Source organism: Brachyhypopomus gauderio, chromosome 6 (genome assembly GCF_052324685.1).
Source record: "Brachyhypopomus gauderio isolate BG-103 chromosome 6, BGAUD_0.2, whole genome shotgun sequence".
Lineage (NCBI taxonomy): Eukaryota > Metazoa > Chordata > Actinopteri > Gymnotiformes > Hypopomidae > Brachyhypopomus > Brachyhypopomus gauderio.
The window spans coordinates 12,288,575-12,304,134 of record NC_135216.1 but is presented as its reverse complement, the minus strand read 5'-3'; the positions used below and the strand labels follow the sequence as shown (position 1 = coordinate 12,304,134).

Sequence of the window (15,560 nt, the reverse complement as noted above, 5' to 3'; positions counted from 1 at the left end):
ACCTTTGAATTGACTACACAAACTCTCCCAAACAGATCTATGAATTTGTCACTTCATAACTTACATGAACATATTAATTTTTACAGCAACAAGTTTTGAACAGTTATACAAATTAGATAAGTGACATAATTTATCTAAAAGTGTAATATTGTGAGAGGTTTTGGAACACATACCCAATTACTAAAGAAGGACAAGAAACCTAATGGCAGTTCATATCAATTTATTTATTCATGTTAAAACCAATATGGGGGGTATTTTCAACTGTGGGCAAAGATTTACAAAAAAAAACAAAAAAAAAAAAAACAAAACCAAAAACAAAGGAAAAAAAAAAAAAAACCCCAAAATAAAAAAAAAAGGGGGGGGGGGGGGGTTTGGTTGTCTCCCAACTGTCACTTCCTTGAGTGTGCCTATGGGCTAAACAGTGGGGTCACAGCAAGTGTTTGTGTATGCACTGACAGTCTGTCCAACACCAAAGCCTGTTACTGACCCACTAGCGAGGAGTGAGCAGGTATAGTGGATGAGTAGTACCTAAAACTAGCCACGCATTCCCGAGTGTGTAGGACGGTCCTAAATGATGACTGCTTTTCTAAATTGGACTGAATATTGCACTCCCCAGAGATTCAGAAAACAGAAGTGAAAATAACATGGCTCCATAAAGGAAAAAAAGTGCCCTGGCCCCAACCACTCTCCTGTCACGACATGTTCATTATAGTGAATAAATACAGTTGACATTTAAAACCCAGCCCGACCCTAAATTAAAAGTGACTTCAAAAAGGGGGGAGAACAGCACTGTATTTCAAGGGAACATTTTGGCTCCTCTTAACAACTTGAGTTGTTGTTTTAATATAGGATATTGTCATTCAATGTTTTTTCAGTCATGTATATTGTCTTGTCCAAATATAACAATATTGTTAATCATAATCATAACCAAAAGCATTACACAATTGTAAATCTTTTCACCATGGATGAATTAATTTCAGAAAAAAGAAAAATAAGAATTTATCCCATGATTGGACATTTGGGAAATCAAGAGGGACTTCTGTTGGTTTAGCCCATTACTGGTACACTAACCAGAAGGCAGGCTTATCTGTGTGCTTTGACCTTTCTCAATCATACAGCTGGTGAATCCACAGATCAACTTTCATTCATTACATCTCTGTGATTGATTAGCCAAGACTTGGAGTATAAATCATCACAATAATTACCCACAGCTTGCGCTTTCTCCCCTAAGTGAATTTCCCACTAGTTGTGTACAACTGACAAGTTACTGAATGCAGCAGTTGGGACCGTTGGCATCCTTGAACCGCAGACGCATCTTGGGTCTGTATTTTTCGAGGTAAAGAAGCTGTTTGGAATTGAAGGCTCCACGTCTCTTCCTGAGAACCAGAAAATGCAGTGAGTCAAACAGTGAGAAGTGATTATTCGCACATCAAATAAACCAGTTTGCTGGCGATGTTTACATACTGTCGTATAAACTGGACCGCATCCTCATATTTCATCCCACTCTCAATTAGGGCCAGCGCCACCAGTACAGGTGCCCTGTGGAGAATACAGGAAGAAAGGAGGTGAGTGCTGTTTGAACATGCAGAAATTAGAATATGAATCTTATCTTTCAGTACTCGTCATGTTCATGGAATGCGTCTTGGCATGCTTTTTATTACAGCATGCAACAGCAGACATTATATTGGATAAGGTAGCAGTTGTTATTGTGGGAGACGATACTCGCTACTTAAAAAATTAAATTGATCCAACAATTCAAAAGAAAAATATCAAAATAGTTTGAGAATTCACAAAAAAACTACTAATGTATGTATTGTATTTACTAATGCATGTATTGTTCAAGCTTGTACAGTTAGAAAGTAACACCACTAAGACATCAGAATTATTGAGCTCTCATAAGAAACAGTAACATTCCCACATTAAGACAAAAATCACATCCGCTAGGCTCTCTAAGAAATGGAAGGCACCAGAAGCTGCTGCTTGAGAACTACGCAGTCTTACTGCTCACTCTACCACTTCAACTCAACTTAAAAAAAAAAAAAGTAGTTTTAAAGGCGCAAAGAAAAACGCCCCTGTGGGTTTATCTGCTAGAGTGGTGGTGGTAAATGTGTGAGTTGCTTACAGTTGAAGACACTTGCTGACAAGTAAAAGTTTATTACCATATGGACAAAAGTCATGATGAATGTCAAAATCTATCTATAATTTTAAGCTACTGTAATGCTGTTACTCCTTATCCATATGTCAGACCAGAGTCTGTAAATGTGAACAATACCTCTGCTTATTAGAATGCAAAAAAGTGAAGGTGTGCTCATCAGGAGGGAGGGCCTGTCAAAGATTTTAGAAGACTGTGGACACTAGGACCTTAACTTCAACTGAAAGGAACTGAAACTGAAAGGAACTGAAATTACACAACAGCAGATCCTTTTGATACCTTTGAGGAAAGCAAGTGCAACCTCACATGATAAAGGTATGCTGGAACCTGCAATCAAGGAATTAGTGACTAATCAAATTTCCTTGACACATCCATGTCATTTAAAAGCAAACTGCATTAAGACTAAAGAACAGGACCATTAAATGGGAAGGACGGCATTTGTACTTGTTCTAAACAGGAGTAGCACACCAAGAATACAAAGGATTTGATAAACAGCAAAAGATCTCTCACCGGCCCAACCCCGCCACACAGTGAACTGCAATGCAGCATCCCGGTTCATCTCGAAACTTTGTCTTCAACAAGTTCAGCCAATCATCAACAGTCTGGGTGGGAGGTGGAGCTCCATCATCAAAAGGCCAGTCCTGTGCAATAAAAAAAAAGAGAAAAGAAAAAAAAAATTATAGGAAGAATTGGCCCGCAAACCAGCTCCAAGCTTAAAGCATTGGGAGAGTTCTCACGGACTGGTTTTGGGCACTTGGCCACAGAGTGCTGGCCTCCTCCCAGCCAAGTTGCACAAAGAAGAGTAAGAGACTAGAGAAAGAAGGAGAGATGGTTTGGCAAAGCAGAGGAGGAGAGTCCAGAGATTAAAAGATACCGCGAGGCTGGAAAGATGAGATCAATAAGACCTCAGAGTACAGGAGAGAGGGAGGGAGATGGAGAGATAAGAGGGAGTCATTGGGCTACAGGGATGAGAAAGAAATAAAAGGAACAGGGGAAGCTCTGAAACAGGAGGTATCTAGTTTACCCAAATGACGCACAAGTCTAATGTCATCTGGAGAAAGCAGTGCCTGTTTCTGGCAAATAAATTCTAACTAAACATGGCCTCACTGAGAAGTCAATTTTCACTAGGGAAAAAAACATGGAAGAGAAGAAAGTGGAAAAACGACAGGAAACGAGGAGCTAGCAGAGGAGTGAGGGTTGTGAGAGGACTGTTGGCCTCCTGGTCTCTGTGCAGTTATCAGAGCTGCTCTGCCTCCCTGCAGGTGTAGCTTCATATGCTCCTCCACCCTCCTTACAGCTACAACTCCTCCCTGCAGGTGTAGCTTCATATGCTCCTCCACCCTCCTTACAGCTACAACTCCTCCCTGCAGGTGTAGCTTCATATGCACCTCCACCCTCGTCCTTACAGCTACAAATCCTCCCTGCAGGTGTAGCTTCATATGCTCCTCCACCCTCCTTACAGCTACAACTCCTCCATGCAGGTGTAGCTTCATATGCTCCTCCACCCTCCTTACAGCTACAACTCCTCCGTGCAGGTGTAGCTTCATATGCTCCTCCACCCTCCTTACAGCTACAACTCCTCCCTGCAGGTGTAGCTTCATATGCACTTCCACCCTCCTCCTTACAGCTACAACTCCTCCCTGCAGGTGTAGCTTCATATGCACTTCCACCCTCCTCCTTACAGCTACAACTCCTCTCTGCAGGTGTAGCTTCATATGCACCTCCACCCTCCTCCTTACAGCTACAAATCCTCCCTGCAGGTGTAGCTTCATATGCTCCTCCACCCTCCTTACAGCTACAACTCCTCCCTGCAGGTGTAGCTTCATATGATCCTCCACCCTCCTCCTTACAGCTACAACTCCTCCCTGCAGGTGTAGCTTCATATGCACCTCCACCCTCCTCCTTACAGCTACAAATCCTCCCTGCAGGTGTAGCTTCATATGATCCTCCACCCTCCTCCTAACAACTACAACTCCTCCCTGCAGGTGTAGCTTCATATGCTCCTCCACCCTCCTTACAGCTACAACTCCTCCCTGCAGGTGTAGCTTCATATGCTCCTCCACCCTCCTTACAGCTACAACTCCCTCGTATGCAGAGCAGCTTAGCGCCTTCCTCCATGTTACAGAGGTAGGCATGTGTAGCGTTAGGCCCAAGGACTCTTATTGGAACTGCACAGAGCACTTTGCCCATATCAGGTATTGAACCCCACACCCCCCCAGGGGAAGCAGCATTGTTACAGAGACAGACATGCTTAGACACATACGCATGCACACACACACACACACACACACACACACACACACACACACACACACACACACACACACACACTCACTCACTCACACACAGAGCTACTTCAAGACAGCAAGACAGAGGCCAACGCAGTGCTTCACTGTACCATCTCCTGCTTTTACAGAGGTCCTGCCTGTGTAACATGCACATACACATTTTTCCTGAAGCGAACAGGCAGCAGACGAGTCTGGTGTGATCTGGAGTGCAGAACGAGTGTAGAACATCTACTCTCTGCTTTTAATTCTGCGTTTATCCCTTTTATAGCACCTTCATTTAGTTTTAATTCCAGAATTATTCTTGCATGATCGTGTACACACAGCATTTTAGCACATAGCATTTTAGCGGCTGGGAGAGAAGCTATGTGGAGTTGTGCCAAATGTATCTACAATTAAAAGAGAGGGCATAAAATTCTCTCCTCAAAAAGAAATAAAACTACTGAAATTCACATGTACAGCCCAAGAAGCTATCTAAAATGCATGCTAGCTCTCCACCACATTCCCCCAAAGCAGAGAACACAAGCTACATGCAGAACTGTAGGTTCTGAAGTAGTCTAGACTAGATGTGGCAGTACAACACAATTATACAAAAAAAGAGGTTCATGGTCCACCAAAAATGATCTATGCACCAGTGTTTGAGATGATGCGTGCACGTGTGTTCCATCTCAATGGCTCTGTTAACTTCATCTTTACCATTTCATGTTGGCTGTGACTAGAACAGTTGCAAAGAACACATGGATTTAGATTTTTGGCTCTCTGTGCAGCAGATTTGTTTGCAAAGCGTCTCGGATGTTGTACTGCTAACACTTGTGATGTGGACGGCGGTCTGGAGAAACTAGACATGTCAAGTTGTCTTATTTACTGTTTTACTTGACTTACTTTACACTTTGCAGAGACAAAAGAAAGGAGCCAAGGGCAGGATGATCAATTTACTGCATCTTAAACACATTTCATGATAATGTATAAGGAATGTAGGTCTAACCACAGGTATACGTTTGTGGGAAGGCACACAGTTGCGAGAGAGGGGAATGCTTTGAAAGTTTTGATGGTTCAATAATGTTTCATCTGCAAGCCAGACAGGTGAGAATAAAGAGGCACACAGGAGTCTTAATCATGTCACCTGCACAAAAGCCCACAAAGATCTCAGAGAAGGCAAACGCCTGGCAATTCTCCAACTTCGTAAGAGCCTTTATTCCCCTTCCTGCAGTTACTGTTTTGCATCTAACTCATAACTCCCTTCCTCTTCTACCTGCACAGAAACTCCCCCCAAGAGCGTCCTGCAGAGCAGCTGCATGTTGCTACGCCACGAATTCCTCGCCGTGTTTACTGCCGTTCTTGTACGGACATGTGTTCTAGAAGAGGAAGTACTGACAGCTGTTTGTGAAGTAACCTCACTCTGGTACATGTCGTGAGTTAAGAGCGAGAAATCCATTTGTCTTCTCAGAACACTACCACTGCTGTTTCAACGAGGTTTACACAGAGGAGAAATCATCTCCTCTTTCTGTTGGCTACAGAATGAGTGAAAGAATTGCGCGTGCGTGTGTGCGCGTGTGCATATTTGAGTGTAATTCGAGTGTTCATGCGGCTTTTTTGCAAGAGACCTAAAGAACTGCACTTACCAGGACCTGGATGCCTTCTCTCTCCACAGGCGCCTTGTCATAAGTGGCCTCACACACACGCACAAGGGTGTTTACTTCAAATTTCTTCAGCTCCTTGAGAAGAAAGAGACGAGCACAAGTTAAGAGCTTTTGTCTCTCTCGCACACCTCAGGGAGAGCGGATGAGAATGAAAAAAAAATCTAACCGGCGCTTACCTCCGTGAACTTGTTGAGCGTCGAGTTGGTGGGGTTATGTGTGATGAGGAACCTCATGCACTCGTAGGTAATTTCAACAGCGGCAGGACGGTTCATGTTGGCGAGACGGCTTTAAAACAATTACAATACAAAAGTATGATTCCTGCTCCTTAAAAAAAAGGCTTTGGCTCAGATTCAGCAAGGACTTCTAGTAAAAACAAATAAATAAAAAAAATGAGCACAGGTGAGATGGAGGGCACCGGACTAGAGGAAGCTGTAAAAACCAAACCAAAAAAATATTAAATAAATAAAAAAATGGAGGATGATCTGGTCCGCAGTGCTCAAATGGTATACAAAAACACGATGATAAAAAAGGGGGTTAAAAATCATAAAAAAAAGAAATTAAAAAAAGGGGAGACTATCCTTCAGTCATCCAATGAGACAACTGTAGATTACCCCATTCAGGAGAGGTGGGTCTGATGGACTGTAGAGACAGAAAGCCGCAGGTGTGGGAGAAAGTACTTGTTTGCGCTCAGACTCAGGACTACGCGTGTTCCCCGGGGGGGATGTGGGAGAGACAGACTGGGCCCAGTTTGCTGTCAGGGGGGTTTCTGGGTAGCGTAGTCCCGCAGGAGGCTGATGATTCACTTGTTCACGAAGGTGAGGTGCTGAGCCTGGCAGAAGTCTCCACTCACAAACGCCATAAATGTGCAGCCCAAATCTACACGGAAACACTGCCAAAAGAAGAGAAAGATACGTCAGAATCCTCAGTATTGTAGAGTTTACCGTTTAAGCTGAACACGTTAGCAAACCCTGACCATTTTGTAGCTCATTGTGGATCCACTGTTACATCTTTAAATCTTTTGAAGGTAAAACCATTACTGAAAGGTTAACTCAAACACAGAATCAAACTGGGATATATTTACAGAAAAAGGTGGCTTTAAATTTAGAATGACGTCAATATTCTTGAATAATTCTTCTGAAAACTGGTAGACACCAGCAGTTGTGCTTTAATTATGCTACATTACAAGTCACCAATTTCATGTTAATCATTATTTTGCACAAGATATATAAAAATATAAATGCAACCAAAAATTGTACAAGTGAACATATTTGCTCATAAAAGTGATAGTGTGCCTGACTTCGGTGTCACCAAGTTTGCAGTGAATATACATGTGTTGTTTTCTATCATCTTTTACAGACTGCTTGTGTGATGGATCTGGGAAGGAAACTGGAAACAGGAAGGGGAAACAAAAATCCAGATGACTAGCAATATTATTTTGCAAAAGTGAGACGTACATGCCAAACCCCTTAAATTCACAGAATTCACTGCTTCTACTTGTGTGCACAATCGTTTGGGAATAGACTGAAAGACAGATTAAGATTGGGGGGAAAGGATGACGAGATAGTTGGTCTGGAGAAAATACAATTTTCAAGCTTTACATGTTCAATATGAACAAACATTGCGTAAACAGAAATTATGTATGCACCTATTGATTGGCCGGTGATGGGAATATGCAAGTTTTCTGCATGATCGGCCATAACTGGTGATCAGTTGGTCAGTCTCATAACTGATTCCGTGCAAACATAGCTACACATGAACACCATGGTGACTTTACAAACTTTAGAATTCAGTTCACAAGTCTATGGAGCCTTAGCACAGTTCTAAGGAGGGAGCAGGGATCTCTGTCGGTCACGGCCATGTGTACAGCGTGGAAGTTCACAGTGAGTGAAGAAAACAAGCTAGCTGTGTGCGATACAAACATGGTGAAAGTTGTAGAGAATCAACTCCGAAAATGTCCTGAACAACAGATTTTAAATCTACATTTAAGACATCATCCTGCTGAGTATGCGGAATTTGAGTATGCTAGCAAAGGCAAAGTTGTTAAAGCGAAAGCTAGAGAAGTGCAGAGCCAGGCACCAGCCAGCAGCCCATGACCAAGCGCACATATCTGGGTTAAAAGAAGTTTCCGCCAAAAGAAAATCTGAACACAAAATGTTTCTGTGTGCGGTCCTTTATAATTCTTAGAAGGAAAGAAAACCAGAATTGGCCAAGAAAATTGTCATTGTGCATCTCTAATAATGTGCAATGCATGTAACTTACTGATCGATGGGTCTACTTAAATAACTTGAAAATATTTACAACAAGCTTCTAATATCTCTATGGCAGACCAAGGTCTTGTCACATCAGGGTATCTGAATTTGAGATTTAAAAATGTGCAATTACTTTTAAGACCTTTTTAATACCTCTCACAAGAAAAAATAATACTGTTACTGGGGATTAGGGCTGAACGATTTTGGAAAATAATCTAATTGCAATTTTTTATCTATAAATTGCGATTTAAAATCGCGATTTTTTTTCCATTGTTCCACTTCAGGAAACTCTGTTTCAGCATTTTTTATACAGCTCAGATACAGGGTTGCGGGGGGGTGTAAAATGGACTAAATTTAAGTATTATTATATTATATCGTGATCGATCGATCGCCTGTGGTTGGCGCCAGAGCGAACTACTAACTTTTTAGTCTAAAGCCTGGTGCGCGCTACGGTCGCTCGCGAAAGTATAAACCAGGCTTAAGACGCTCAATGCGTGGGAGTTGGCAACCCTGCAGGTATAGCAACTTGGTTAAAATATGTGCGTGAGGGCATTTGGTAGCGCATATCCAGTGTGTTTAACAAAGCCATGAAGCCGGGCTTGTTCACTACATTAACGGACATCATGTCTTTCACTATGAACTCCGTTACTGCCCGAGTTATTTCAGCGTGCCGCTTCCAATTACATCCATAAAGAGTTACAGTTTCAAACGGTTCGGTCAGTGAACCCTGTCTGCTGGACCGCGGTCAAGCTATCTGCGCTTTCGCGATTCATCCGTGCTTTAAATCCTATTGCGCCTATATGCGTGATTTTACGGTATTTCGCTGCTCACCGCATACTAAAGCTGTATAAGCGCAGAGAAACACTTTTGCGTATTTGAAGATGCAGCACTGGTCGTTGGCATTTTAGCCTTACAAATATCATACGAGGCTTTGTGGTGTTTTTCTTAATGCTGAAGAAGGTTTGTAGTGTTACCTCGCGTCGTAACAACAGTAGCAAGGCACGTTTTGCAGGGTACCTGACGTTGAGCAGCATCTTTTTAAAAGCCAAAGTAATTTCACACAACTGATGTGCTGCCCCTCTTTGGTATTAGACTTTCAGTTGTGTCAGCTTCTGTCGAGCCTGAAGCCATTGTGCAACAAGTTAAAGTGCGCTGTGTTAACTTCACTTCTTCACCTCCCTGCTTCCTGCTCAGGTTTGCTCCGTTCGTCCTCGGCTCGCTCCCAAGTCACGTGACCAGTTTAAATCGCAGCCTGTGCGATTAGACAATCGCGTTTTAAAAAATCGCAAAATTATCGCAAATGCAATTAATCGTTCAGCCCTACTGGGGATGCAGGTGTGTTCCACATTGTTGACGTTGTTGAGGCCTTATACTCCAGCGCTAGGAATCTAGCGCTAGGACCCCGGAGCGGTTATTTTCTGCATGGTCCTGGCGCTAGATTCGGCAAAGTTCACATCGCGCCATCTACCATGCGGAGTATAAGGCCGTTGCGAAAATGATAATATACATATCGTCGGTAAAATAAAATAATTTAATGCCTCCCCTCATAAAATTCCAGACATTTTAAGACATTTTTAGGCCTTGAATATGAAAAACTAAATTTAAGACTTTTTAAGGACCCGCGGGTACCCTGCACATACTTCATACTAAGCACTTTTCTTTATCTGATAATTACAAATGTTTCCCACATAGCCGAGACGAAGCTATACCCCACAGCTGGAAGCAGACATCATAATCTAAACCACACGTAGGGAAACCCTAAAATACAAGTATACTTAAGATTCAAATACCAACATCGCCAGGCAATATTCATCAGACTTAGAACTGTTCAGGTCACCCAAAAGAGATGGGAAACCAGGACAAAGCAAAAAAGGAAAGCTTGTTTCTGCACTTTAGAGAGTTGTCAAAGGCAACCCCAAGGAGAGGACTAGTGCAGACCAAAGCTTCAAACAGCTTTATGCATTTGAAATCACCCATTTGACCCCACTATATGGTATATACAGTTGTGATCAAATTTATTCAACCCCCAATGCTGCGAAGGGTTTTATGGAATTCAGTGCACATTTGTAATTGTGTTCATAATGAAATCTTACAAGGACTTGTTAAAGAACTAAATGCAACTAAGATAGCATCAATTTTTTTTGTCATAAAGTATTAAATGGCCTTTTTGTGATTTCTTCATTGACACAATTATTCAACCCCTTTACGACTACCACTCCTAAGAACAGAGGTTCATTCCAGTGTTTTCCATCAGGTATTGAAAACATCTGTGGATGTCAACGAGCAGCAATCAAGCATGATAAGCACCAATTAGGCAGATTCAAAAGGACTGTGATACTCAGCTCCTTCTAGACATCTACTGGTGTGTTTCCAAGCATGGTGAAGGCAAGAGAATGGTCCCAGAAGACAAGAGAAGAGGTTATTGCTCTTCACAAGAATGGCAATGGATATAAAAAGATTGCGAAGTTGTTAAATATTCCAAGAGACACTATCGGAAGTATCATTCGCAAGTTCAAGTTAAAGGGCACAGTGGAAACGTTACCTGGTCGTGGCAGAAAGAAGATCCTGACCGCGACTGCTGTGCGCTACCTGAAGCGTAATGTGGAGAAAAATCCCCGCGTGACTGCTAAGGAACTGAAAAAAGACCTGTCAGATGTGGGCACTGAAGTTTCAGCTCAGACAATAAGGCGCGCACTGCATAACGAAGACCTCCATGCCAGAACGCCCAGACGCACCCCCTTGCTGACTCCAAAGAACAAGAAAAGTCGACTGCAGTATGCCAAAAGTCATGTGGACAAGCCACAAAGGTTTTGGAACAGTGTACTGTGGTCAGATGAAACTAAATTAGAACTGTTTGGGACAATGGACCAGCGCTATGTTTGGAGAAGGAAGAACCAGGCTTATGAACAAAAGAACACCTTGCCTACTGTGAAGCATGGCGGGGGGTCAATTATGCTTTGGGGCTGTTTTGCTTCTAATGGTACAGGAAAGCTTCAACGTGTGCAGGGTACCATGAATTCCCTTCAGTACCAGGAGATCTTGGAGGAAAATGTGATGGAGTCAGTCACAAACCTGCGGCTTGGGAGACGTTGGACCTTCCAACAGGACAATGATCCGAAGCACACATCCAAGTCCACTAGAGCATGGTTGAACATGAAAGGCTGGAACATTCTAGAGTGGCCATCGCAATCACCAGACTTAAATCCAATTGAGAACCTCTGGTGGGACCTAAAGAAGGCAGTTGCAGTGCGCAAGCCTAAGAATGTGACTGAACGGGAGGCTTTTGCCCATGAAGAATGGGCTAAGATACCCATAGGTCGCTGCAAGACACTTGTGTCAAGCTATGCTTCACGCTTGAAAGCTGTCATAACTGGAAAAGGATGTTGTACTAAGTACTAAAAAATAATGTCACTAGGGGGTTGAATAAAACTGATAATGATGTGAGCACAGTAAAGACATTTGTGGTTATTCCATCATAAATATTATGTTATGTTTGTCTAATTTATAAGTGCCTCTTTGATATAATTGTAAATAAGATGACTGAAATGATCAAAATCAATGTCAAACTGGCCAAAACACTTTATTTCAGTGGGGGTTGAATAAATTTGATCACAACTGTATAGTAACAATAGTTACTATATTTTTGTTGCCTTTTCAAAATGTTCCAACATTTCAAAACTCAAGAACCATGGTTATTATTGCTGCCTCTACCCTAACTTACAAAAATAAACAAAGAAATAAATGAAAATTCAAAGACCACATGCACCACACCAGAGACGGTCATCAAAGCGACCAAGTATTCTCATTCCAAAAAAAAACTTCAGAGAACATATGAGACTGAATTTGAATTCTTAATTCACTGAAAGAGAACAGGCAAACTCAAACGAACTTCAAGTACAGGCCACTGAATGATGGGCACATAGTCAAAGAGATCTTTTAAACTCTTTTTAAAGAGAAAGCTTGAACGCCATGTGATTACAGTGTCAAAGGAGAACTAGAGTCGGTCTTCATCACAGAACACGGAGAGGCACTTCTTAAACTTGCAACAAAAGGCCTTAAAAGAGGGGGGAAGAGTCTGAATTACTGCTATTCTCACAGGACAGCCAAGGTACACTCAGGGTGAAGTGAAACCTTTATGGTTTAGGCTGCCGATTTAAACAAATGAATGGGTCGATCTGCAACACATTCATATAGCATTCATTTGGCTTTCCATGCAGAAAACGGAGGGGCAGCTGTTTAAATGTATCTTTCAAGCACCCTGCTCTTCTGGGAACTCATGCAAATCACACTTATTCTCATCTTCTGTGCAACACAGATGGGGAAGCAAGCGAAGTTAGCATGACGAGAAAGTGTACGAAACTCATCAGCATACATGACCAACAGGAAAGATTGCCCATTTTGGGACAGGGCAGGGTAAATGGCAATACATTGGGCAATGTCTAAGGTCACACTATGGGCAGTGTGCACAGATCCTGGTTATTCTTATTCAAACAATGAGTCGCCCAACTTAAAAATATACTTCAACTTCATGCTCACAAGACAATATGCCATTTCAGACATAATACGGTCAACTGGAGAGAACATCATAGATTAATAGGTTATTTATAAACAGCCACTGACCAGTTCCAACATTAAGAGGCTTGCAGACTATTGTCAGAGGTTGTATATTCACACCCCATCAGTCTTCTCCACTGTAATGCCACAATTTGATAGGTAAAGACACTACCTTGAACCTGATGAGTCAGCATCAGCTGTCTAGACTATCCATGAGCCACGTCTTATCTCCAATTAACCCTGTGTAAAGAACTCGGCCAGAATATTAAAGAATGCTACAAATATTCATGTGCTGGTGCTCTCTTCAGTCACGTGCACAAATAACCAATTTTCTTCATTAATTTACGTATTGCTGGATTTACTGCAAAGTTTCCAAGGTAACAGAAGCAACAAGAATCTTAAATTCCCCATCATTTGAGGTCTTGCTTACAACAAAGGAAACCATGGTCTGAAGTGACCTCAGTGAATTCTTACAAATCTTTACGAATTCTTAAATCTCTGGCTTCAATAGAGACATCCAACAATAGTGTTTTGACAGTTTCCCATTTCATTTGCTGACTACTGAAAATTTGTAACATTGTCTTGCAAGCTCCCACTTGAAAGAGGTTTATATTAAATACATGTACTTTATAAAAATGTTGTACACAAAGCCTCTGATATGACACAAATACACTTCACTCTGTTTCCCCCACTGGTTTCACTTGATTGTGTGCGTCTCAGAAAGGGAGGGAGGGAGAGAGAAAAAAAAAAAAACGCAACTTCTCAGAAATGACAGTTTCGCGTGGCTCCCCGTTCTGTGAAATGCAGCTCCTAGTCAACTAAAGTAGAGTTCACTAGGTACACAACACTGACAGACTTTTTGTGTTCCTACTTGTTACAGTGTTCTCTTTATTTCCTTTTTCCCCTCTCTTCCTTTCTTTCTCTCTCTCTCTCTCCGAGACACACACTCACCCTCTGTGCAGCTGGGAGAGTGAGACGAACAATTTGGCCTCTCTCCTCCCATTTCACTTGGTAGTGTACAAAGTGATAATGCATGATAATGAGGAAGACTATCTACAGGGAACACAGCCGTCTAAACCGGTGATAGTGTGTAGGAGAGCGAGGACTCTAAAGGATGACTCTGCATTTCTTGTACTAAAAGAGTGGGAATTCTCCTTATCCATAGCACATGCTTGCCCATTTCAGCCACCTGCCTGTATCAAATGTCCCTGTTCTGGGGTAAAAATATTTGCATGCTAAATGGAAGGAAACCAGAGGTTGATGAAATCGGCAACATATCTTTCAAATAAAGTGTATCTAAGCTTGCAGTCATATAAAGAATATGGTAAAAGAACCCAACATCCTCCCTCCTGCATACTATGTCCCAGTCCTGTTTAGCCATGAGGAAACATAAGGGATTATGAGGCTTGTGAATGGCTAATATGAGAAGCGGTAATCCCTCTCACATCCCTTCGAGTCGAGACACAAATGCTGCAGATGTGGAGCAGAGGTCAATCTGAGGACTGGGAGCACGCAGGGTAACGGAGGACAGAAAGCCCGGCTGTGAGTAGCCGATTACACTCCCGACTATCCAGAGAAGGCGCTGAGGCCTGAAGATAACAAATGTTGCAGTTTACTAATAATCGAACATTTCAAATTAAGTTAATATCAAGTGATCCATGTCCTCTGTACAAGCAGGTGTGCTAAAATGTCACCGGGTTCAACTCATAATGGAGTGTGCCCAGGTTAGTACTGCTTCCGGGTCATCGCAAGTGACAGAACCTGTGTAATATCAGCGTAATCTCCTGAATTTCCTGGGCAGGGTTATAAACGTGAGGCTAAGCCTCTGAGGCAGGCTGCTCGCTCTCTCTCTCTCCCCAGCTGGTTAAGGATAAGGTGAGCGAGATTAGCGGCCTTGGGCTGAGGGACAAGGCGAACAGCAGCTCGAGGGGGAGAGATAAAGCCCTGCCCGCTCACGTCCCCATACGCTTCTGTTGAGACTAAGCCAGACACACAATTCCTCTGAGACATAACTAGTACATAACTAGAATTTGCTCACCGAACGAATGTCAAGCAACTTATCTCCAGTACGCTTGCTGACTAATACAAGATGTCCCAATAGAGGACAGATTTTAAGCCACGCTTGGTGTACAGAACACACTCCACACCCGGAGGAAACCTGCCGCCCACATACTCGTTGAAAATTTACAGAAAACCTTCAATGACAAAGGTTGATCCAACTGAATACAGGCCAACTGTTTGTGGGAGATATTTTTTTCCTTAGGCCAGGGTGACGGTGTTACCCTTGAGATAGCGTTGCCACTGACCGCTGATTCATTTAGATGACTAGAAAGGAAAACTCAATCTTGATCACATGTGGTTAGAGGAAATCTGAGGATAATGGATACTGTTTGTATTCCATGTTTTTGATTGTGTAGTGGTGTAAAGGGCACACACTCAAAATGAAGAGAAATGCTTTCCTTTCCCAGAAAGGTGGTGACGTTTTAGGTTGATTAAGTTTTCCCTCTATTATAAATGGTGTTTTAGTTCAAGAAATGTTTTTTGTATCGAACCAAAAACTAATTATAAGTCTATTTTTTTAATCTGTAAAACAATCCCTCACCTGCATGAGTTGGTTAACGAGGTTTATCATCCCTGTACCACCACCACAAAACACTCAGCATATAATCTCGATATCTCA

The 15,560-nt window shown here is 42.3% G+C and overlaps 1 protein-coding gene across 1 annotated transcript in view; it reads right to left on the bottom strand.

Moving 5' to 3' along the window:
* Window positions 1-203: 203 nt before the first annotated feature.
* ptp4a2b (protein tyrosine phosphatase 4A2b) overlaps window positions 204-15,560 on the bottom strand; it is a 21,001-nt gene continuing 5,644 nt past the window's right edge. Inside the window, exons 2-7 of the mRNA XM_077008709.1 lie at window positions 6,689-6,966; window positions 6,254-6,362; window positions 6,060-6,152; window positions 2,663-2,793; window positions 1,465-1,539; window positions 204-1,376 (exon numbers count right to left, since the gene is read on the bottom strand). Of these exons, the coding sequence (XP_076864824.1) occupies window positions 1,265-1,376; window positions 1,465-1,539; window positions 2,663-2,793; window positions 6,060-6,152; window positions 6,254-6,362; window positions 6,689-6,693 (525 nt within the window). The 5' untranslated portion in view covers window positions 6,694-6,966 and the 3' untranslated portion in view covers window positions 204-1,264. The remainder of the gene's footprint in view (window positions 1,377-1,464; window positions 1,540-2,662; window positions 2,794-6,059; window positions 6,153-6,253; window positions 6,363-6,688; window positions 6,967-15,560) is intronic.